The sequence below is a fragment of the Crocodylus siamensis genome, chromosome 4 (genome assembly GCF_052110815.1).
Source record: "Crocodylus siamensis isolate JL-2025a chromosome 4, ASM5211081v1, whole genome shotgun sequence".
Classification (NCBI taxonomy): Eukaryota; Metazoa; Chordata; order Crocodylia; family Crocodylidae; genus Crocodylus; species Crocodylus siamensis.
The window spans coordinates 212193217-212217022 of record NC_143398.1 but is presented as its reverse complement, the minus strand read 5'-3'; the positions used below and the strand labels follow the sequence as shown (position 1 = coordinate 212217022).

General features: G+C 42.8%; 1 protein-coding gene across 4 annotated transcripts in view; it reads left to right on the top strand.

Moving 5' to 3' along the window:
• The window catches only part of SLC4A10 (solute carrier family 4 member 10), a 363776-nt gene that overhangs the window by 317037 nt on the left and 22933 nt on the right, over nucleotides 1-23806 (top strand). For all 4 annotated transcript variants that reach the window (XM_090045612.1, XM_090045611.1, XM_090045610.1 and 1 more), the window contains exons 15-20: nucleotides 3437-3542; nucleotides 6205-6366; nucleotides 10360-10473; nucleotides 13417-13578; nucleotides 16598-16849; nucleotides 21055-21123. In XM_090045612.1, coding sequence (XP_089901738.1) covers nucleotides 3437-3542; nucleotides 6205-6366; nucleotides 10360-10473; nucleotides 13417-13578; nucleotides 16598-16849; nucleotides 21055-21123 — 865 coding nt within the window. The remainder of the gene's footprint in view (nucleotides 1-3436; nucleotides 3543-6204; nucleotides 6367-10359; nucleotides 10474-13416; nucleotides 13579-16597; nucleotides 16850-21054; nucleotides 21124-23806) is intronic.

Here is a 23806-nt window from a genome sequence, read left to right as displayed (position 1 = left end):
CCTTTTAGAGAGCAAGTGACAGTGTTTGAACACCGCCTCTCATCCTAGCCTAATGGAATCAAAATCCAATGGGCTAACTAGAATATCTGCATTATTGTATGAACATCAGTTGTTCTGCTGAAATAAAATAGCTGTGTGTGTGGAGGAGATGGGGACGGGGAGGTTAGGTGAAAGTTGGCATGTCTACATGTGCATTAATGCAGCATAGTTACTGCACATTAAGTTTAGTACCTGTAATAATAGGTGACTACTTCGCCTTGGTCTTTCATCGGACCAAGGGGACAACCATACCAGATAGAGTAGAGGATGAGCATGGTAAGAATAATCACCTTCCTCCTATTGCTGTAGAATTGGTGTATGACCAATTAAAAAAATTAGATGTATACAAGTCAGCGGGACTGGATGATCTTCATCCGAGAATTGTGAAGGAGCTGGCCAAAGTCATTGCAGAACCCCCGGTGAAACTCTTCCACAACTCATGGCACTCTGGAAAAGTCCCTGAGGACTGAAAGAGGGCCAAGGTTGTGCCCATCCACAAGAAGGGCAGGAAGGAGGACCTGGGTAACTATAGGCCAATCAGCCTAACTTCCATCCTAGGGAAAATCCTAGAGAAGTTCATCAAGGAGTCTATCTGCAATAAGCTTGCAGAAGGTAAGATTCTGAATGACAGGAAACATGGCTTCATTGCAACCAAGCCTTGCCTTACCAGCCTCATCTCTTTCTATGACCTTGTAACTCACCACCTGGACATGACAAACCAGATTGACATTGCAACTTTGATTTCCAAAAGGCCTTTGATCTAGTATCCCACAATGTCCTTGCAAGAAAATTGGAGGATTGTGGGCTTAACTCTGAGACAGTCTGGTAGGCGAGAAACTGGCTGCAAGATGGAACCCAGAGAGCTGTAGTGAATGGATCCGTGTCATCCTGGCGAGAAGTGGGCAGCAGTGTCCTACAGAAGTCAGTGCTCAGTCCGGTACTTTTCAACATCTTTATTAAATATCTGGATGTCGGGGTGTGAAGAGCTCACTGGCCAAGTTTGTGGATGACACCAAGTTATGGGGGCATGTGGTCACACTTGAAGATAGGCTACAGATACAGACAGACCTAGACAGGCTAGCAAGTTGGGCGGCTTGGAACCTGATGAAGTTCAACATCAAGAAATGTAAAGCACCCCATTCAGGATGAATAGCCGCAAACATACCAAAGGATTTGTGGCACCAAACTGACTAGCACCACAAATGAAAGGGACCTAGGGGTAATAATAGACCACAGTATGAATATGAGCTGGCAGTGCGATGCTGTAGCCAGCAGGGCAGATGATACCCTGGCATGCATCAATTGATACATCTCCAGCAAAATGAAAGAGGTGATTCTTTCACTCTACTCAGCACTGGTGAGATCACAGCTGGAATACTGCATCGAATTCTGGGCACCACACTTTAGCAAGGACATGGACAAGCTTGAGAGAGTCCAAAGAAGAGCCACCCATATGATCAGAGTCTTACACGGCAAGCCATATGAGCAAAGGCTGAGGGACCTAGGACTCTTCAGCCTGAAGAAAAGAAGGCTGAGAGCGGACCTGGTAGCAGCTTACCGCTACACTAGGGGAGTACATCAAGGGCTCAGTGAGCAAATGTTCACCAGGGCACCTGAGGGGAAAACCAGGAGTAATGGCCACAAACTCCTGAAAGATCGATCCAGGCTCAACATTAGGAAAAACTTCTTCACAGTCAGGGTGTCCAGACTTTGGAATAAGCTCCCTCCAGAGATGGTGCAATCACCTACCCCAGAAATCTTCAAGAGGAGACTAAACAGTCACCTTGCTGGGTTCACCTGATCCCCAATTATCCCCAGTTATCTTTCCTGCTTGGTGCAGGTGGCTGGACCCGATGATCAATGAAACACTAAGGGGTGTGAGGGGTTAGTGCATAGCTGTTACTCCTAGTTTATATGGCTGTGTGAAGCTTCAGGTGATGATTTGATTCTGAGGAGATTCGCCCCGTCTGCCCCAGCTCCAGACTTTTAAGAACCACCCCCCCCCCAAAAAAAAAAACCCAGGCTCACCGGCTCCTGCAGGGGGCTTGGGGTTTTGGGGGGCTCATGCAGAGCCCCCCCACATGGTGGGGGCAGCGAGGATTGCCCCCCTGCTGGCAGGAACTGGTGAGTTCAGGGTTTGGGGAGTTTTTTTTTTCCTTAAAAGGCCAGAGCTGAGGTGGGTGGGGCAGCCATGGGGTGGGGTCTGGGACATTGGGGGGGAGGGTTGGGGGCTCATGATAGAGCCCCCCATGCAGTGGGGGGCATTGGGGAATCACACAGCCCCCCCCCCCGGCCAGCAGCACCTGGTGAGTTTGGGACTTTTTTCCCCAAAGCGCTGGGACCTGGGGCAGGTGGGGCAGCCATGTGGGGCCTAGGAGAGCAGGCAGGGGGGATGGGCCTGTGCAATTCAGAGATTCATCAGAAGCCAAATCTGTGAATCAGATTCTGCTGAATCGATTTGGAACAGTGATTTGAATCACTGAATCGAATTACTGTCCCCCTTGCTGGCCAACTCTGAATCTGAAGTGAATATTAGCCATTTCACACAGGCCTACTAGTTTATGATATCAGTAAGCAGAACTGTAGATTTGAAGGTATGGTTAAATAAAGAATACCACAAGGCAATATTTTTGCATCTCAGAACCTGAAAAGACCATGCCTAGTTCTTAAGGCTTTGCTGAGGCTTCTTCCAGAGCTTCAGAGCCTTAAAAGACTTAATCTTGATTTTGAACGGCCTATTTGTAATGTTAACTTCCTACAGCCTCTCCTACATTTCCCCTGGTGTATCAAATACCCCAGTTAAATGAAAATTAATTTTAAAGGCAGCTGTGGGAAAGGGAAACATGTCTGATACAAACCTTAAAGTCTGCCCTGGAATCTTAGCAGATGTCTTATGCAGAGATATTGTAAAAGAAAAAAGGAATGTTAGAAAACGCTGTGAGAACTGGAGAAATACATGATTGTAGACTAGAGCCATAGGTTATTTATTTACTTCATTGCTTTATTTTTTAGGTTTATATATGTTATCCCTATGTAGAAAATTTCAGAGATATAAGTAAAGTAGCACTGGTCTATTCCCAAGATCAAGATCTTCCCTGGAATGAAACCTGTAGTTTCATATATTAGATAGCATTGGAGTGACACAGTAGCCAATTTTCCTTTATTTTGTTCTACTCTAGTAACAGATATATTTCACAAGGAAGTGTACATGCATATATATGCTCCAACACTGCCACTAGCTATTGATTTGTACTCAACCCTATAGAACTGTAGAATCAAATTTAATTAAAATCATATTAAAAAGCAGATCACAAATTTAATGCTTTAAATGTAATAAAGATTTTGATTATTGCCTGGCAAATATTTGATAGGAAAAAATATTGTTTTACCTTTTCAGATGCAGTTGTATGGAGCCAGAAAATCCTAGCAATAAAACCTTGCAATACTGGAAGGACTACAATATCTCTGCATCTGATGTACCATGGGGAAATGTAACTTTGTCAGTAAGTGAGATGTTGTAATCTAATAACTAGCTGGTTAAATATCAATGTTATATTTTCTATTATATTTATATTGCAGAATATTTTATTCCCTTTCTGATTTTAGAGTTTGAGTCAGGACAGATACACTACTTTGCTGAATAAAGATTAACATGATTTTGTAGCATTAACTTTTGCTCTTTTTTATATTATATAGTCATTGTTAATCATTGTTAGTCCATAGTACATATTAGGGCAAGAATGTGCATTGTTGTCAAGTACTTCGAAACTCCTTTGCATACTAACAGAGAAGTCTGGCTTGGATTAAGTCTGAACACTTCAAATGACAACAGTTTTGACCTAAATTCTACCAGATGGCAAAATGAAAGCTGCCTTGAGTGGAAAGAACCTATAAGCCTGTATTTCCCTTAAACCTCTCCTCCAGCTGTTCAGGCTGTAGTAAAGAGCGAGAGGAGAAAGTATGTTAGCATCATGTATCTGATATTGGAAGTCTCCTTTACCCCATTCCTTTCTTGTTAACGTTGTATTGTGCGACTGTCAGAGCTGTGTAAAAGATTCCTGCAAGTAATTATGTTACCATTCTGCAGGGCAGAACAAGAAACACACCATTCATTTTTTTCACATGCACAAAATATTTGTTTCTGGATTAATAAGATTTTCTGGGTAAGGTTGGTGCTTCTCTTTTTCCTTCCTAACAGAGGTTTTTGTAACTTGATAACAAATAGCATATTTGAACACAGATCATTCTTCCTTGCAAATATTTCTTTCTTCATCACTATGCCAATAAAAATTCAGTCTAAAAAAGACACAAAACTATTTATCAGCCCAAGAGACATGCAAGACCCAGGCTTGGTGTCTTCAGTAGAGAGGGCCGAAGTCACCCTAGTGGGCACCAGACTTATTCTTTTATCTTTGTTAGGTATTTTTGGAAGGAAATTAGGCTTAGATGTGCCTTGGTTTATCCAACTGAACTCTATTAATGCTAATCCAATAAATTTGCTCTCATGGATATTATTTCCTTTCAAAGGCATAGCTTTTCAAACTGTAGGATGCCTCTCCAATCTTAGGGAGTTACACCCAGATCTAAGGAGTTCCTGATTTCTTCATCCTTCCAAACCTTCCTTAATAGCTAGATGAGATGAGCAGTTTCTGAATTTTTGTGCTTATTTTGAGGTGGGATTAAACTGTGGGAAATGTGAACTTTTTAAGGAGAATCCAGCCTTTTAGATTTTAGCAAAGTGTCTGTGCAGGGGCAGACCTTCCTTTTCCGTTTTTCAAATCTCAGCCTATGTAAGTCTGTTTCAGGATATGTTTATGCTAGATTTAAGATAATAGAGTGTTTTTTAAGAATGAATATAAAAGCCCTATTCTGCTTCACGAAATCCCTGAAAACATCTTCCCAAAGTCCTGTTATCAAAACAATAGGTTAAGTTAAGAGCAATAGGACTGGATGGGTTTTCTAATAACACCTTGGCCTGTCAAAGAAATATCACATTTTCCAATATTTATTCATTTACAGTTTAAAGTTTCTTGATGACATTTTCAGTACACACTTGACTCCTTTCACGCATTGCTGTGATGCATAAATATTACCCTGTTTTTCATGGTGTTAATTCTTGTATTCCCTATAATTTTGTATTCCCTATAATTTTTTACTTAGTATTACTAGACAATGAGCACTAAGATTGTATCTTCTTTTGCACACATATTCAAATATTCTTTGTATTTCTGTGAGCAGGGAGGCTGGGAAAAATCCATCCTTATGGCTGCCCATTTAATCAGTTGTTTAGACTGCTGCTTAGGGAGTCCTGCAAAATTTCCATCTGGGATTTTGGTTCCAATTTATGTATTACCTAAAAATTAAAAGGAATAAAATTGGACAGTCTTTGTCACACTGGACTTGAAATGAAGGGAGATACCCTAAATAAGTGGTTACTTTTTTTTTTTTTTTGATTTTATCAGATCATTTTTAGAAACAAGCTAATCCAAACAAGAATTTGGTGGAGTGTGCTGCCCCCTTCTGGTAAATAATGTTGTTCCTTTCCAGGATAAAATTTAAGTCCAAACTTCTTTGAACAACTCAAATTATCAAATTAAAACAAACCTGAAAATGGGATGGGAACAGCTTTTTATTAATGATATTTTGAATTTCTGTTTCCTTTCTTAATAAGAAATAGGAAGTGTAAACCATGTGGAAATTTAAAAAGCTTTAATTATCTTTTTAAAAAACAAAACGGACAGTTTGCAAGAATGGGTGAAGACTTCTGATTTTTTTTCACTCAGATTGGTTTCATTATCTCTAACTGATATGAAGTGAAGTAATACACTGTCATTAAGCATTTCTAGGGAAGAAAATCACAAAATCTCGCTAGGTTTTTAGGGGCATTATAACAAGGTTTTTATGTATGTACAACTCTCTTTGTTCTGAGACAAAGAATTTTTATTTTGAAGTTTTCACTTTTCTTCATAACATTATAGCTAGAAAGTACAATATGTCCTAGAAAACTATGATCTAAAGATTTGTTTTAAAAGGAAAAGGGTTAAATATGTTTAATTTTTCATTGATAATTTATTGTATAATATAATTTGTATTTAAACTGAGGGCATAATTAATTTAATAAAACATTTATAGTAGCAAGACAATTGGGTTTGCTTTCCCCATTAGGAATGTAACAAGTTTCATGGGGAGTTTGTTGGACGGGCCTGTGGACATCATGGACCTTATGTTCCGGATGTTCTCTTCTGGTCAGTCATCCTATTCTTTTCTACAGTAATGCTATCATCCACGCTGAAGCAGTTCAAGACTAGCAGATATTTTCCAACAAAGGTAATAGAGTATATATTTTAATACAAAATTTTGTGTTAATTTGGTGGAGAATGAGTCTATTGTGTTGCAAATACAGATTTTTATTATTTTATATAAATTATTGCTCATGATTTTTAGTAGAATTAGGATTTTGTAGAGAAATTGCTTAAGTATCCGTCTTTTGGGGGGGTTGTTTGTTTTTTTTTGTTTGTTTTCTGTTTCTGCCTTATTGTTTAAAATATACATTACTTTATGGCTAAATCCAACATACAGAAACAGCTTAGATCAGTATTTGGCACTGCAGCTTATCACAGAATGAAGAATGTTCTGTAAAGAACCAACTCTTTGTGGATAAACTGCAAAAAATAAACATACTTCTATATCCTGTCTAGGAAAAGCATTCTGTACATTTGCTGAATACCTGACTGAAACTTTATGCTTTGTCTCCACCTTACCTTCTGTTCTGAGACCTTCATTTCTAAAAGCTCATATCTCTGTGCTCTATAGGACAAGGGATACCACTAAACATGTGTGTATGTAGAACATGTCTTGCAGATTGTCCGTTATTTCTGTGGAGATCCATTTAAAAGTAGTGTGTCCCTATGAAGGCCTTTTATATTCATTATATATTTCCCACTCTGTGCATGTTAGATGCCATGCCTGATCTTCCAGTAGGCATCCTTAGACAATTGCATATTGTGTCCTGAGGATCCATGGACCTGGAGAAGGGTAGCTGCTGCAATAACTTTTGCAAGGGTGAAGTGCAGGCTCCTTTTTATCTTGACTTGAGAAGAGAAAGACCTTGGAAAGGAAAAATGGAGCTAGTTTTATATACCCTACTGCAGCAGTGGCACTGCTAGTATATATAAGAGGACCTATGGACTATTATGTCAAGCTACATGCATGAACAAAAATAACTCTTTGTGGTCTTTGGACATGTATACACTATGAAAGGACCTCACTAAAAAGCACTGCAGTGAAGAACAGCATGCCTGCTCTAGGGGCAGTACCTTAAGGTCAAATCATACCAAACCCCACAACCCAGGAACTAGCACAGAGAACCACCAAGGGAAGTTTCCACTTCTATATAGGAGATGCTGGGGATTAGTCACAAGCCACTAGGCTAAGGAGATTGGGAAAAAGCACAGGTAAATAAACATTAGAATACATACACTTATATACCTGTATATATAATAGGCAATAAACCATGTCACTGCAGCGAAACCACCCAAGAACAGATAACAGGTAACAGACAGGGAACTCTTATACCGTGATATATACAGTTAATAAACCTTAACATCTCCCTTTCCCCCTCCCCCAGCTCTGGAGGGACTCTAAACCAGTATGTGGTCCCAAAATGCCATCTGTCATTAGAAAGGACCTCGGCAGATCATCGAGCCCAACCCCCTGCCCTGGGCAGGAAAGAGCGCTGGGGTCAGATGACTCCAGCCAGGTCCCTATCCAGTCTTCCCTTAAAGACCCCCAAGGTAGGGGAGAGCACCACCTCCCTTGGAAGACCATTCCAGATTCTGGCAACCCGTACCATAAAGAAGTTCTTCCTGATGTCTAACTTGAATCTGCCCTCTGTCAGTTTGTGGCTATTATTTCTAGTTACTCCAAGGAGTGCCCTGGTAAACAGAGCATCTCCTATCCCTTGCTGTCCCCGCAATGAATTTGTAGATGGCCAAAAGATCATCTCAGCCTTCTCTTGCAGAGGCTGAAGAGATTCCGGTCCCTCAATGTCTCCTCATAGGGACTTACCTGAACCCTCTCAAAGTTATCCACATCACTCTTGAAGTACAGTGCCCAAAACTGGATGCAGTACTCCAGCTGCAGCCTCACCAGTGCCGCATAGATGGGAAGTATCATCTCCCTGGACCTGTTTGTGATGCACCTGCTAATGCATGATAAAGTGCAGTTAGCTTTACTGATCACTTTATAACACTGACAACTCATGTTCATTTTGGAGTCAGCTATGACTCTGAGATCCCTTTCTGCTACAGTGCTGCTGAGAGGCTCTTCCCCACCACCTGTAAGTGTGCTGGTGGTTCCTCCTCTCTAGGTGCAGCACTTTGCATTTGTCCTTGTTAAATTGCATCCTATTCTGTTCTGCCCACTTCTCCAACCTGTCCAGATCTGCTTGGATTCATTCCATGCCCACTAGTGTGTTTACCTTACGCCATAATTTGGTGTCATCTGTGAATTTGGACAGAGTGCTCTCCACGTCTTCATCCAAATCACGGATGAAGACCGATGAACAGCACTGGTCCAAGGACCAAACCTTGGGGAACTCCACTGCCCACACCTTTCCAGGTTGATGCCAACCCATCTGCCACCACTCTCTGGGTATATCCCATTAACCAATTTGCCACTCACCTGAGCATGTAATCATCTACATCACAGTTGCTCAGTTTATTTATGAGGATAAGATGAGATACCATATCAAAGGCTTTCTTAAAATCCAGATAGAGGATATCTACCTCATCCCCTGCATCTAAGCCTTTAGTGACCTGTTTATAAAAAGAAACAAGGTACTAGGCAGGATCTACCACCTGTGAACCTGTGCTGATTGCCTTTCAGTATTACTGTTCCTGCTGGACTCCCACAAATGTGATCCTTAATAATTTTTTCAAAGATTTTCCCAAGGATAGAGATGAGGCTAACTGGCCTATAGTTACCCGGATCCTCCTTTCTCCCCTTCTTGAAAATAGGGACCACATTCACCCTTTTCCAGTCCTCTGGGACCTGACCTGAGCACCATGAGTTCTCAAACAGCCATGGCAGTGGTTCTGCTATGACACTGGCCAATTCCTTCAGCACCCTTGGATGAAAAGCAAACTTAAACACATCCAGCACCTCCAAGTTTCCCTTCACTAAGTTGGCGCTAACACTTAGTGGGCTGGTTTCCCTCCTGTGCTCATCTATAGTCCAGCTGGGAGATTTGTCCTGATCCATGTTCAAGCAAAAAACTCAATTGAAGAGCTCAGCTTTGTCCCTCCTATCTGTCACCAATTGTCCTAGTGTGCCCTTTAGGGGTCCTATGTTACCCCGCGTTTTCTTTTTGCTCCCTATATACATGTAGAAGGACTTTTTGTTGTCTTTAATTTTCATTGCCAGTCTAAGTTCCATTGAAGCTTTGGCCTTTTTAACTGACTCCCTGCAAGTACAAGCTAAGTAGGTATACTCCTCCTTGGTAGCTACCCCCTGCTTCCACAGTCTATATGCCTCTTTTTTGCCCCTAGGCTTTCCTCGATTTCCCTGTTCAGTGAAATGGGTTTCGTGTCCCCTTTGTCCGCTTTCACGCGCAATGGGATTGTCTCCTGTGCCTGAAGGATCATTCCCTTTAGGAACGACCACCCTTCCTGGACTCCCATCTCACCAATGCCCCTGATCATCAGTGCCTCACTAATTTCCTGAGCATATTGACCATGTCTGAGCCCAGCTGCTACAGCTCACAGTCCTAGTTGCTTCTCACTCTCATGCCACATGCCTCTGTCTGCCATGCTGCTCCTTCCTCTTCCTCTTGTCTCCTGCAGCCTTCTGGGAGTTGTAGTGCATGATACAGTTCATTTTCCTAGTCCCCTGGAGGCTTCTGGGAACTATAGTTCACTTTACAACATTACAGTACATTACAAGGTGTTCTGTAACCATCTTAGAGCAGCACTAGCAGGCACCAGTGAGCTCACTTTTTGGGGTGTGAGAGTTGGTGCACACCCAGCACTGTTCTAAGCCAGCTATATTACATCCATTATGGGGTGCATGATGTGTAAAGTAGGTGTGCTGTGCTTCACTATGACTATCCCGAGAGTGAAATTTGTGGTCTTGAATTGGTGTAGACATACCCTTGTGGCCCTTCTCTGGGCTGACTACTGCATAGGAGAAAGTATAATCTTGTCTTGAAACATGGTATTCTTGTACCCTGTCAAAGACATTAAGTTGACACTGTTACATTGTCTTTCTTAAATTACGTATGGCTGTTTTTCTGGAAAATGACATTTGGCTCAATATTCGCAGGTGCGATCTATAGTCAGTGACTTTGCCGTCTTTCTTACTATTCTGTCTATGGTCTTACTTGACTATGCCCTTGGAATTCCATCTCCAAAGCTTCAGGTTCCAAATGCCTTCAAGGTAATCTGTTAATATATTGCACTGTCTTATTGCATTGCTGAGATAGTCTGCCACATAATAGACTGAGACTGGAGAACATTTTAAAACCACTGACTGAACAGCTGTTCTCTGAATTATTTGTGTGTGCACCAAACCCCTTGATCTGTGACTAGTGACTCATAGCTCTGCTATAACAGAAGTATTGTTGCCATTATCTGTGCATATTGAAACCTTTATTATCCAAATTTTTTATCTGAGATTTCCTATTATTTGTATAACCTAGTTTCAGATAAGTGGGTTTTGGATACTAGTTCCTTTTCATGAAGAGAATGATTGAGTTAAATGTCTACAGTTAGATTGATCTAACTAAGGAGTTTTAGTTGATCCAAACCCTCTATCCTAGGGGTGGGCAAAATGTGGCCCGGGGGCCACATGCAGCCCACCAGGCCATTCTATCTGGCTCGCAGAGCCCCTAAAAATTTAGAAAATTAATATTTATCTGCCCTGGGCTGCCTGTCATGTGGCCCTCGATGGATTGCCAAAACTCAGTAAGCAGCCCTTTGCCCAAAATAATTGCCTGCCACAGCTTTATCCCGTCTCCTGTTTTTATCCTTTCCAGGCTACCCCATTCTTCTGTATTGCTGGACCCAACAAGTTGGCTGTACAGTTTGCAGTCAGATGTTCCTTATATTATCCCAGTGAAAGATAATTGTTTTGAGCACCTCTTCCTACCCCCCCCCCGCCCCATCCGGAGGCCTTTGTATCATTTTTATTCTACTATATACAATAAAGCCTATAACCAGAAGGTAGGGCAGGGTGACACCTTAGAGCAAGGGTTGGCAACCCCTGGCACACACGCCGAGAATGACATGCAAGGCCATTTTGCTTGGCACACCTCGGCCAGCCCTGGCTCCTGGTAGCTGCTGCCAGTGATGGAGCCCAGGCTGCTCCCAGCAGGGCTTGCAGCATCCCAGCTACCTGCTGGGAGCAGCTGGGAATCCCGGCTGACAGCAGCTCCCCAGAGCCGGGGCTGACTGCAGCTGGGCGGCTCCAAACAACTGTGCTGGGCTCCAGACTCCAGTATCAGCTCCACACTGGTGTGTGCAGGTGCACCTCGGAGCGGGGGGCGGGGCCTGGGGCAGCATAGCCCCGGTCTCTCCCCCGCTCCTGGTACAGAGGTGATGGAAGGCTTCCAGAGCCTGGTGCAGCTGTTTTTAGCCAGTCTGGGCTCTGGGCAGCTGCAGCAAGCAGCGGGCAGGCTGCAAACAGCTGCGTCAGGCTCCACAGCTCCGGCATCAGCTCTGTGCTGGTGGTGACTGCGTGTGCACCTCAGGGCAGACAGCAGGGCAGTGCAGCCTGCCTCAAGGTGCCCGTGCAGTTGCTGCCAGCACAGAGCTGATGCTCCCAGCAGGCAGCTGAGATGCTGCAAGCCCTGTTGGGAACAATCCAGGCTCCAGCAGCTACCCAGAGCTGGGGTAGCTACTGGCAACCACAGAGCCCGGGCTGGGGGGGCAGGGGCTTTGGGTTGCAGGGCAAGGGGCAGCAGGGCTAGGGAACGAGGCTTTGGGTGGGGGGCACAGGGTGGCAGGGCTGGGGATTAGGGGCTTTAGGTGGGGGACAAGGGGCACAAGCAGGGTATCCTGCCATGTACCCCTTGCCCTTATTTTGTTTTTCTGCCATGCCGGCACCTTCCAAGGTAGGCATTGTGGTGTTTTTTGGCATTCCGGCCAAAAAACAGTGCCTACCTCTGCCTTAGAGACTAATTGGTTCAGAGAGGAATGAGCTTTTGTAGGCAACAACATATCTCATGAAATGTTAAGTCTTGTACTATCTTATATAACTGTTAGAGAAGGAATGAAATGCCATATTTAAACTTCAGGGATAAGGAGAAACATTCAAAAAGCCTGAGCCTGAACTGTTTAAATGTTTGCAGGTTAGTCTAACCATGATTAGGCTGAACCAGTTTGTAACTACAGATATTCCCTCTGGACTGAAAAAATGCAGGGACATGTCTGCAGTGGTTCAGGCTAGAAGGCAGGGGGCTCTAGAGCAGCTCTCCCTTGCCTTCCACAATGCGGGGCATGGCCAGGCCCCAGCAGGACACTATGATTAGGGAGGAGCTTCCCACACCCTCCCTGCTTATGACCAGCCCAGCATGGAGTTGATAACAGCATTTGGCAGTCCATCAGCAAAACAAAAGCCTCTCTCGTTAGCTCAAGCTCTTCTTAAATAGCTTTTTCCAAGGAAGAAAGGGGGAAGGGTGTGAGGGAGGACATTACCATAAACTGGTCTGACCCAAATCAGTTAAATCTGATACTACATTCAACCAGGTTTATCTGAAACTGGTTATAGCCATTTTCAATCTGGTTTATGTGTACTGACTGTCTGTTCTGTTATAGGTTTAAACCAGTTTCTGATCATTTAAACCAGTTTATGTGTAATGTCTATCCCTAGTCCAGAGGGATAGGTTATAGCCGTGTTGGTCCAAGGACGTAGGCAGACAAGATTGTTTGGGTAAATCCAATATCTTTTATTAGACCAACTCAAATAGTTGGAAAAATTCTTCTTAGCAAGCTTTCAGGCACAAACACCCATCGTCAGGCTGAGGAAGCATCTGCAAATGGTTTGTACTCTTCCTGGATGGAATGGTAAAGCAGCCAGAGGCCAGTATATGCAAGGAAGTAGGTTAAAATGTAAATTGGGGGAGAGACAGGTTGGGTGTGTGGGGGGGAGGGGACTATTTATACTTAGTTTTTCTTCTTGATCCTGTTTTACAGTATAATGTTTAGGATTTTCTCTGGTGGTATACAGGGAGAATGTTTATTAAAAGTGCATAGAATGCTGTTAAATTAAATAATTCCTATCCTAAATAGTATTTCTATATACACGTGTAGCTGCAAACTCAGATCACTTAATTGTCCCTAGAATTGTGAACTGTTCATTTATTACTTTATTATATTCTAGCCTACCAGAGATGATCGGGGCTGGTTTATCACCCCTTTGGGACCTAATCCTTGGTGGACTGTGTTAGCTGCCATAATTCCAGCTTTGCTTTGTACTATCCTTATCTTTATGGACCAGCAGATTACAGCTGTTATTATCAACAGAAAAGAGCACAAACTAAAGGTATTCAGTTGCATGTTCATATGTTCATTTTCCCTTCCTGCTTTACGTTACTTAATGTACATCCATTTATTCAAAAAGCGTTAATTTACTGTGCATTATTTAGCAGCTTCCTAAATCAATTAAAAAACTAAGAGCGTGTATTAATTTTGTGCATGTGATTTCTGTGGTCTTTGTCAGAGACTCTTGTTTACACGAGTTTTTTTAAAATGTGCCTAGAGGTACGGGCCCTGGTTCAGAAGATTACTTCTTACCTAAATGGGTTCAAGACCCTTTGATTTTAAAGAATACCTATTGTAAGTTAAGCAGTTGCCAGAATCTTTGCTGAATCAAAATCAAATGTATAACATATCTTGAGAACCAGACAGCATCTTTCTACTGTGTTTAATTTTGAAAATTTATTCAGGGACACCGCATCTTATTTTTTTTCATTCTTTATCTTTTGAATTTACATATAAGTTCTTCTTCCATTCCTTTCCTTTCTTCTTAGAGGAGGATGAAGTGTAAAAATTGAACTTGGAGACACATAGGGATCTTAAAATGACACAGGACAACTTCCTGCTCTGTTCTCTAACACTCTAGACGCCTGCAGATGGAGAGAGAAAAGGGGACATCACCTCTCTGAAAAACTGTTGGGCAAAATCTAACAGCAGGTTTCTCTACATGTATATGCAGCAAGCTTAGGCTTCTTTTGACATACTTTTACTAAACAACAATCCAATCCCAAATCGCTTTAGCAAATGTATTTGCAACCTTCACTTTGCACTGCCTCTTCTTGGATGATTGTGACATTTGATATGTTCTTTTTTTGCCCTTTTTGTCAGCCTGGCTCTTCATGTCAATCCATAGTATTGCATGTGGTTAACTTGACAGATGCAGGAAATTGCTGCCAAGCTTTGGAATGTGTTTTTTCAGTGCTGGCATCTGGGTGTCAGATGGTCCTCCTGGCTGCCCCCTTGTCTTGCTGTATATTAGTTTTGCTGGGGTCTGGTATATCATCACCTGTTGCTCTACTTCCCTTTTCTCCCATATGTCAGTTTCCTCAGAGTCATGTAAAATGTGAGGACAAGATCTCTGATTCTGTATGCATTAGTAGATACATTCCTCCTAAATGTGTCAGAAGGTAAAAAAGGTGTCTCTGTTAGGATTTAGAATTAAGCTCTTTCTGTGAATGCATGGATGTATATAACTAAATCCTTTATTTGACATATCTCTGAATTCAGCAAGACATGTTTTGGATGTCAGACTGATAAGCAACTTCAGGGAGGCAACAAGGTTGATGAAACTGGGCATTTTGTGTTCTGGGTCATGATTCCATAAACTCAGATGCTTCTCATTTTGGAAATTAAACTTGTCTTCAGAAGGACGGAGACAAATAATTTCTAACTTGTTTTTCCTCCATTTTGTTATACTTTCCATAGCAGTTCTGAATAGTGTACATTTGAGTTTTTGGCAGCCTCTGTAGCAAAGCCTTCCAAGTTTGATTTAGTTACTTTTTATGTCAAAAGCCATTTGCATGGGTTTACGGGCAAGATTCTGGTTCTGCATATTCATATTGCTTGCATGTGCTTTAGTATAAGAGCAGGAAATTGGACTTGGGGCCCTGCTACACATTCAAATTAAAGCTGGATAGAAACCAGCTATAGAGTTGTTACACATTTTCAAGCACTAACCTTATAGCTGGTTGGCTGTTTTTGTAGCTGGACAGTCATTTTTATAGTGTGATAATTACTTTGCATGTGTGGCTGGTCTAAATTTATTGCATGATTAACCAGTTAATTGTGTAATATATGTAATCTGTAGCAGGAGCCTTGTTGCCATATTGGAAAATATTGTGGGATTTACCTTCAGGTGACTTTTTCTACTAAAATAGTTTGAATTCTAAATACAGAGGGAGAATTGGAGTCTAATGATGCTCTCTGGGTATTCAGAATAAGAAAAAAAACCTTTGTAGCTTTGACATCAGATTAAGTTACATGGACAAGCTTTGCTGATCTCAGATGAGGTGAACTCAAAGAATGAATGCTTATGGTCAGAGCCAAGAGTTTTACTCCCCTCTGCTCTGTAACAACAATATAATTTTACTCTGTTATTCTACAGATTAAGTTATTGTCTAACACAATCAGACTCCAAAAACTGAATTGAATACTGTCTTTTCCCTTCCTATGGGATGTCATTTCTTAAGAATGTAATGGGAAGATGAAAAGTGCCATGCCTGGTTATTTTTCCTTTAAAAAGCCCCTTTTAACTTAGAGAAGACTGTTTTTACCATGGTTAAAAGTAGAAACAAAGGGGAAAAAGTCATAAATAAATATCATTTCAATATGATTAGGATGCTGCTAACAACTTATTAACTTTATATATGATAAAACAATAATATAAAGATACTGCCAAAAGATATGTGTATCTAAATAGTCTTTTATGAACTAAATTGGTTTCATAGTCTCTGACTTAACAACAAGTGTTTTGTGGAGGGAAGAATCAAAAGGTGTATCTTGACCTTTTGTGTAAGGATGATGGCTTGTTCTCTATTAAGATTTATTGTAACTTGAACCCAGTGCGTGCACAAAGCATCTTGTATTGACACCATTGGTGTAAGAGGCATCCACTCTTTATCCATGGAAAAGGTCCAGGTAAAGCAGCAGCCATGCATATTTCTCATGATGCCCCACTAGTGTATCTTAGACTTCGTATGAAAGGACCATATTGAGAGATGCATGAACTTGGCATCTTCCATTAAAAAAAAAGCCATTTTGGAAATAGATTCTTAATGTGGGCTCTTTCTCACAAAGAACTAGACAAAGATCCACAACTTATTTCATATAAACCAATAAAAATCCACTGTATATTGCCATTTTTCCCTCGTTGTTTCAATCTGGGTAGCACGTGGAGGGCAGCTATTTCTTGCTAAATGTATGAATTTTTAAAAATTGATTCTAACTGTTCGGAATGTCTGCTGCTAGAGATGTCCTGAATGCAAATGCTATTTTATATCTTATCTTGTTATTGTTTCTGTTAACAGAAAGGGTGTGGATATCATCTCGACTTGTTGATGGTGGCAGTCATGCTCGGAGTATGCTCCATTATGGGACTGCCATGGTTTGTTGCTGCCACTGTGCTCTCTATTTCCCATGTGAACAGCTTAAAATTAGAATCGGAATGCTCTGCTCCAGGAGAGCAGCCCAAGTTTCTTGGAATACGGGAGCAGAGAGTTACAGGGCTCATGATATTTGTCCTTATGGGCTCGTCGGTCTTTTTGACAAGTGTTCTTAAGGTAATTCTGGTGAATAAGACAAGAGTTAAGAGTACTATACTGCACAGAAAATGTAATTATGCTTTTATCTAATGAGTCACTGGCTGTCTCTTAGCATACAGTCTGCTAGTTGGCATATTGTAGTGTAGGGCTGCCCAACTTCTGAGCAGCTGGCTGCCACATGCCATGCAGGGTATGGGTCCCTCAGACTATAGGCCTCATTGCCACAGGCTCTGTTCCCACTGCATAGGCTGTGTGAACTCCCTGGGACCCCATAGACCATGCTGCCCCCACCAATGGCAGGGGCAAGAAGTGGAAGTTGTGGGATGGAGGTGGAGCCTTTTGGCGCTGGTTTTAAGACTCAGATACCTTGTTCCAGGCAGACCAAGACTCTCAGGCTGACTATGACTACTCCATTTGATAATAGGTAAATTTTATTGGTTTACAGTGATAGCAGATAAGAATAGTGCAAACAATCTACATCTACCAGTCCCAGGGTTGTCATCAGAGGGAAGGTATGTTTGGCCAGTATGCGAGCTTCACTTTGAGGTTCTCTCTTGAATGGCAGATATCAGCAGCCTGGAGGTTGGAGGCTGATAGGGTGGGTGAGACGGGCTGGTGGTATGCCCTTTGTCCATGGTGCCTTGGGTTCCCCTCTCAGGGACCCTTTGCTGCTCTGAAATTCCTCCTTTTATATCCTATCTTCCTTCGGATGACTCTTCATCTTTGGACATCACTGATTGGTCTCTCTGTGGTCATCATACATATGGTCCATGTTCTGTCCTGTCAGCATATCCCTCTGTTTCACAGACCCATCACATGCATATATTCTAATTTGGTTCTTTCCTGGTCTTCTCCTAATTTGGTCTGTTCTCCAAAACTGGAAATCTCAAGGGTTCTGCAGTTGGGCACTGTGACCCAGTGACACCTTAACATATGTTACAGAACACTATGGTACATGTCTTGAATTTCCCAGCCTGTGTGTCTGCTTGCTGCTTGCCTGTGTCAGACACAGTGGGCCTTGAAGGCACAAACAGACTTTTAGAAATCAATTAACCCTTGCCATTGCCTGGGACTTTTGTTCTAGCATACCTACTTTACCTACAAGCTAGTTCCCAAAAGCAAACCTCTAAATACCTTTTTCTAGCCATCAAAAATCCCAACAGCAGCAGGAGATGCAGTATGGGTAGAGGTGGTCCAGCTGGAGCCTGCAGGCCACAAATTAACTGTGTGGGCCATGAGTTGAACAACCCTATTGTTGTGTAGTAATTAACGTTATTCTGATGCTGTTGATGATAAAATATCAACATTTAATATTTTCAAGCCAAATTGGTTGAAGGTGGAATTGCAGCCCAATTTAAGTTAATGAGAAGCATGCCGTTGACTTCATGGGACCTAGCATTTTTACACCCTTTGTCTACAATTGGACTAATGGTAAATTTTCATCTAAAAGCAAAGTCTTATTAAATTCCACCAGCAACAAATGTTCTTGTATTTGAGTAACTCAGGGAGATTGTGAACAGTTTCCAATGGCATTCTATAGTCAATATATTTGAAATACCAAGGAAACTTTCATTTATCCTCTAAGGCAAGGGACAGAAATTACACATAAACCAGTATAAGTGATTGGAAACCAGTCTAAACCAGTAACAGAACAGAGGTTCAGTGCATATAGACCAATTTTAAAATGGTGGAATCTGGTTTAAGACCTGGATGCATGTAGCATCATATTTAATCGGTTTAGGTTAGATCAGTCTATCAAACTTCTGTTCAAGATACCCTCCTGACTTAAGTTAGGTCACAGTCCTCTGGCATCCCAGGATGCTTTGTGGCCCCCTGCTAATCCTTCCTTGAAGAGCAGGCTGGCTAGCCTCTGCTACTGTTACTCTGCTCTGGTGGAGCCAGGCGGGTCCTGCGCCCAGGCTGTCACGGAGCTGAGGCTACAAAGCCCCTGTTCCCCAGCCCTTTATCCTACCTACATCTGTCAGCCCTGTCAGGCAGCACGTAGGAGGCAGGCGAGCAGAACCCCATGCCCTGGCTCTGGGCTCCCCATGAGCTGGGATCTGCCCAGCTGGGGAGAGCCCTGTGCTAGGGGGAGTGGGGGAGCATCCCCCTTCCCCACCATTCAGGAGACCTGTACAGCTCTGTCCCCTGTAAGTCTCTGCCTCTGCAGGGTTGTGGAGACAGCAGGGGACTGGGGACACGTGCCAAGCAGAAAATGAGATATGGCTCACAACGAGCTGTGCTTGGGTGCCTTCAGTAATATCCACCACACTGGGAGTCATGCAAGAGCACTCCCTGCCTTCTGGCCTTGGCCAGTGCAGGCATCTGTCTGTCTTCCCCAGCTGAAGAGTGAATGTGAGTTTGGTTCATTAATGTATACCGCTTAGAGCCATGAAGACTGGATCTATTCCTCTTGGAGTTTTTTGTCTCTCTGTATTTAGCCTAAAAGTTCAGTGTCAAACCAAATAGCTAAGGGTCTGTTTTCACCATCTGCATACATGATCCTTAACAACATTGTGAATTATAGACAAAATTCTGGTCTCAGTGAAGTTGTTACGAAGAAAAGAAATTTCTTAATGCTCATATTTTGGAATAATATTGCAGTAAATATATTGGTAAGACTTCTTCACAAAAAATGTGTTGTATGCATTGCATTTAAAACAGATGCTTAAATATGGAAAGATTTCCCTGCCTACACACTTTGTACCAGAGAGAGTCTGCACACTTTAAACATAGATATTCAGATTCACAAAATTGTTGTAAAATAACTATATGCTCTATTTAAAGGCATATAACACACAAAAAAATCCCTTACCGATAGATTTTATTTTATTTTTTGCAGCATTTACTGTCTTAAGTACTTTTATTCCTGAGGGTGTTCAAGTAACATTATATATAGGATTGTAAGCAGGACTGTCCAGCTGGTGGTCTCTGGGCTACATGTGGTCCCTGCAGAGTGAACATGTAGCCCTGAGCTCCCAGTCCTGGCACTGCTCCCGTTTGCTCTCCAGCTGCTGCTGGAGCACCCAGATTCCCCTTCCTCTTCCAGCTTCCTCTGCCTGGTCGTGCTCCTGGGTGTAGGGGAGAGTGGAGTGGCCCACGGGGCGGGGTGGACCTTATCACCAGGGAGGCTCAGGAGAACCCAGGAACCATGTGAAGTGCAGAGACATCAGTATGGCAGATTGGAAGTTGCCTGCAATGTGCAGGGTGGGAGCCATGTGGTGGCAGGTGGGTATGTGCTGTGTTGCAGTATGTCCGTCTAGTGGGGGAAGGGGCTGCACAATGTGTCCATGCAGGGATGGGGTGGGAACATGCGGCTCAGGGGCTATTCTGGCATTTCAGCAGCCTGTACAGTGTTCAATCATGCTGTTCAGGGTCTGTCCCAGTATGCACCCCCAGGTTGTGTGTAGCCCATGTGGTGTATGGTGGGAGGGGTGGGGGGTTGTGGTCCCAGTCACTCAGAAGCTGGACAACCTTATTGTATGAGTAACCTATTTAAATATATGATAAGGATGAACTGCTCTCTTTTAACTTATTGTCTACCACCTGGTATATTGCAGTGCAGGTCTGGCCAACTTCTGAGCAGGTGGGGACTACATGCCACTTGGGCTGTGGGTCCACAGGCCCCCTCCCCCCAGCAGCCCTCTTCCCTTTACTTCATGGGTTGTGTGGACTCCCAGTCTCCCAAGAGCCATGCCACACCACCATCGGGGTGGGAGCAGGAAGCAGAAGCCAGAGGAGAAGGGAAGCCTAAAGGCCCCAGCAGCACCAGCAGATGTGGTTGGGCAGACCAGCAGCTGGGCAGGAGCCCATAGGCCACACGTTAGCATTAGGTCTTGTAAAAAGTGAATAGATTACATAGCAGCAACTGGAAAACTAAAGCTCCAGGCAACAGTGCCTATGAGGGACAGATGTAGCAGCAGCTGCAGCAGCTTTTGAGTCCCCAGTGCAAATGACTCCAGGTACCCATTTACAGCCTGAGGTACAAGACATAACGCTTGAGCCCAACCCCTTTCTGGGTTTGTTCCAAGATTCTTTGATTTCTCTGCCATTGTGTTCCTGCAAAGTAGTACTGCTAATTTTTACCCAGTTCCTTTAGATGTATACTAGTTGGATTAATTCTGGAACTAGACTTTGAATTAAAACTATTTAAAATATAGTATACATGAACTGATATTCGACATATTCTTTTTTTCTTCTCTCTCCTGCTTTTTCATCTGCAGTTTATTCCTATGCCAGTACTCTATGGAGTCTTTCTTTACATGGGTGCTTCATCTCTGAAGGGAATTCAGGTAAAATGGAGTATAAGAAAAATGTGCACATTTCTCTGTTAATCATTGAGTTTAGTTCTAGAAAAGATGACTATTTTTATCTTTGGCTCTGTTGATCTTTTTCTGTGTATAAACTTAAAGGGATGCTATCAACCTTAATGATCAGGCTTCTTCTTTGGTTCACTCTCTCTGAGCATTCCCTTGCCTGCTGACTCCTTAATTTCACCTTTGTCACTGTTGTTACTAGTAAACATCCTCATGTGTCTTGTTCACACTAGTTCCTATGTTTAGCTGCCTTAAAGCTGGTGTGGTCAGCCTCTTGAGGATTCCTCTCTCTGAATTAGCCCTTACACAGGGGTAGAGGAACCATGTCTGGCTCCTAATACCCCCCCCCCATGTCTGTCTAAGGAAAAGGCAGTGCTCCTGTCCTTCCCCATAGCTGGAATGTCCCTGGAGGCTGTGTTGGCAGTTGGCTTGTTCTTGGCAATAATGTGCACATAGGGCCCTAGCCAGGATTTGGAAGAGTACAAACAGCACCACAGCATCTCATCTCCTGAGCTGTGCCAAGCACACTGCAGCTGAGGCATAGGCCTGGCACTAGGACTTTTTGCACCATATCTCATATACCAGTGCAGAAATAAATGGAATGGATAAAAACAATCCTATGCCCAGTTTACACAAGCACTCCTGAGGCTCCGAGTGCTAAGAGAGCTACATCAATGCTGGGTAGTAGTGCAAAAAATTCCAGAGTGGATTCATACTTGTAGACTCCAGGAAAGCAGCATATACTATGAATTCAAGGGTGAAATGAAGTCTCCACAAAATGCTGGCAAGTGCACAGAGCAGAAAAGATACTTTGTTCCTTTCCCTTTCTTTTTTTAATCTGATCACCATTTTTACAAGATGACAATGCCCAATTTATTTTTACTTTTGTTTATCATAGCCAAGGCTGGTAGCACCACCTATTAAGGTTGCCTGACACTTCCCAGTAGAAGACCCCTGTTTTCAGCTGCTTATAATTATGCCAAACTTTAACAGTTTGGGCTGAAATTTGACAAGTTAGGTGTTTGCCTCAGGCAGAACTACTTAGAACATTTCAATCGAAATGGTTCAATTGTGTCTGAGCATGAAGCAAGCAGAAAATATGTTAGGGTACAATGTTAAGAAACCTTTGCTTTCACAAGTTATAACACCCCCTTTTTGGAGAGAGTTAAAATTTGCAGAGAATTAAAATTTGACAGGTTCAAGTTCTTTCAGAGATGGGCCTTTTGCTGTTTCTGGGAAGATGTGTCCAATGTGTCTCAGCTAAGGGTTTTTAAAGATTGCCATTGGCACATTCTTGACAGAGGCTTCTTAGTATTCCCAGGGATTCTGCGCATGCTGAGTTTGACTCATGTGCCCACAGATCCTGGGTATACCTGGACTGTACATGTGTTATCACCACAGAACAAGTAGAGCCTTGCCTACATGGTAAACTTACAAGGCCTGGCAGCAGCACCTGCAGGCATGTTAAATTACTCCAAGTGGGCTGCCTCCTAAACCAAAAACAGTGTAGCTCTCTTTCTGTAATGCCAGGAGCAGGTTAATTAGCATGGGGGAAGGGGCTAATTGGCACTGCCACTCAGCAGTGCTAATTAACCTGCCCAAAGTCTTATTCAGCTATAGTTTCCAGTTTAGAAAGCTTGAAAGTGTCAATGGCAGGCACAAGAAGTTTACCAAGTAGGCATGGCTCAGGTTGCTGTACTCCCCAGTCTATAGCATGGAGGCTTAGAAGCCTTTGCCTGTAATTACTGTTCCAGACCAGTAACCAAGGAACTTGTGTCTTCTGCAACCCTCTGGTGGCACTCGGGGAGTGTAGCAGAAAAAGTTGTCTGATTTAAATACAGAGAGGAGGGAAGGGAATAGATTGGCCCAAGTAGTCTGGTGAGGCTGACAGTAGAAGTGAGAAAGAGAGAATAAGGAGACAATAAAATATTGAACAGCTGCTCATTGTTTTATCCCTGCACAATGCAGCAGGGGTCCTTTAGGGAAAAATCATCTGTGATTGTGCAAGCAAAGGCTATAACAAACAATGCAACTGTGCAAAGCGCCCAACCTGAGGCTTTGCAGTCAACTTTTATTCAGGCATTTCCTATCTGTTAAATTGGGAAACCTGCTTTAATAATGTTGTACAGTCTTTGAGCAGGAGGGGCGTTTATAGACATGCTCTGGGAGGTGTGTGTGTGTGTGTGTGTGTGTGTGTGTGTGTGGTGGGGGGTGCTTTAATAAGTGCAGCTCTGAGAGTTGTGCTAATTAAAGTACCTGGAGTGTCATGTGTATCAGCATCCCTGCGCTGAAAAATGGCAATGGGGTGCTTTGAACTCAAGCTCATTTTAAAGCACCCCACTGCCATTTTTCAGCACAGGGACACTGATATGTGTGATGCTGGAGTCTGCTGGAGCACAGCAATTACCACACTCCAGCGGACTTGATTAATCAATTAATTGAGCCTACTCCAATGCACTGTAATTGCAACATGTTGGAGCAGCCTTCCTGCACATGTATAGGAGCCCAGGCGTTTCTGATACATGTTTGCATGGCAGACAGTACAATGGGATCTGATTCTTACTGGGCTCTTTAAGCATTGCTATTTAAAAGTGACGAATAACAGGGAAAAATATGGATTAAATGAGGCATACTTGGAAGTGTAACCCACACTTCCAGA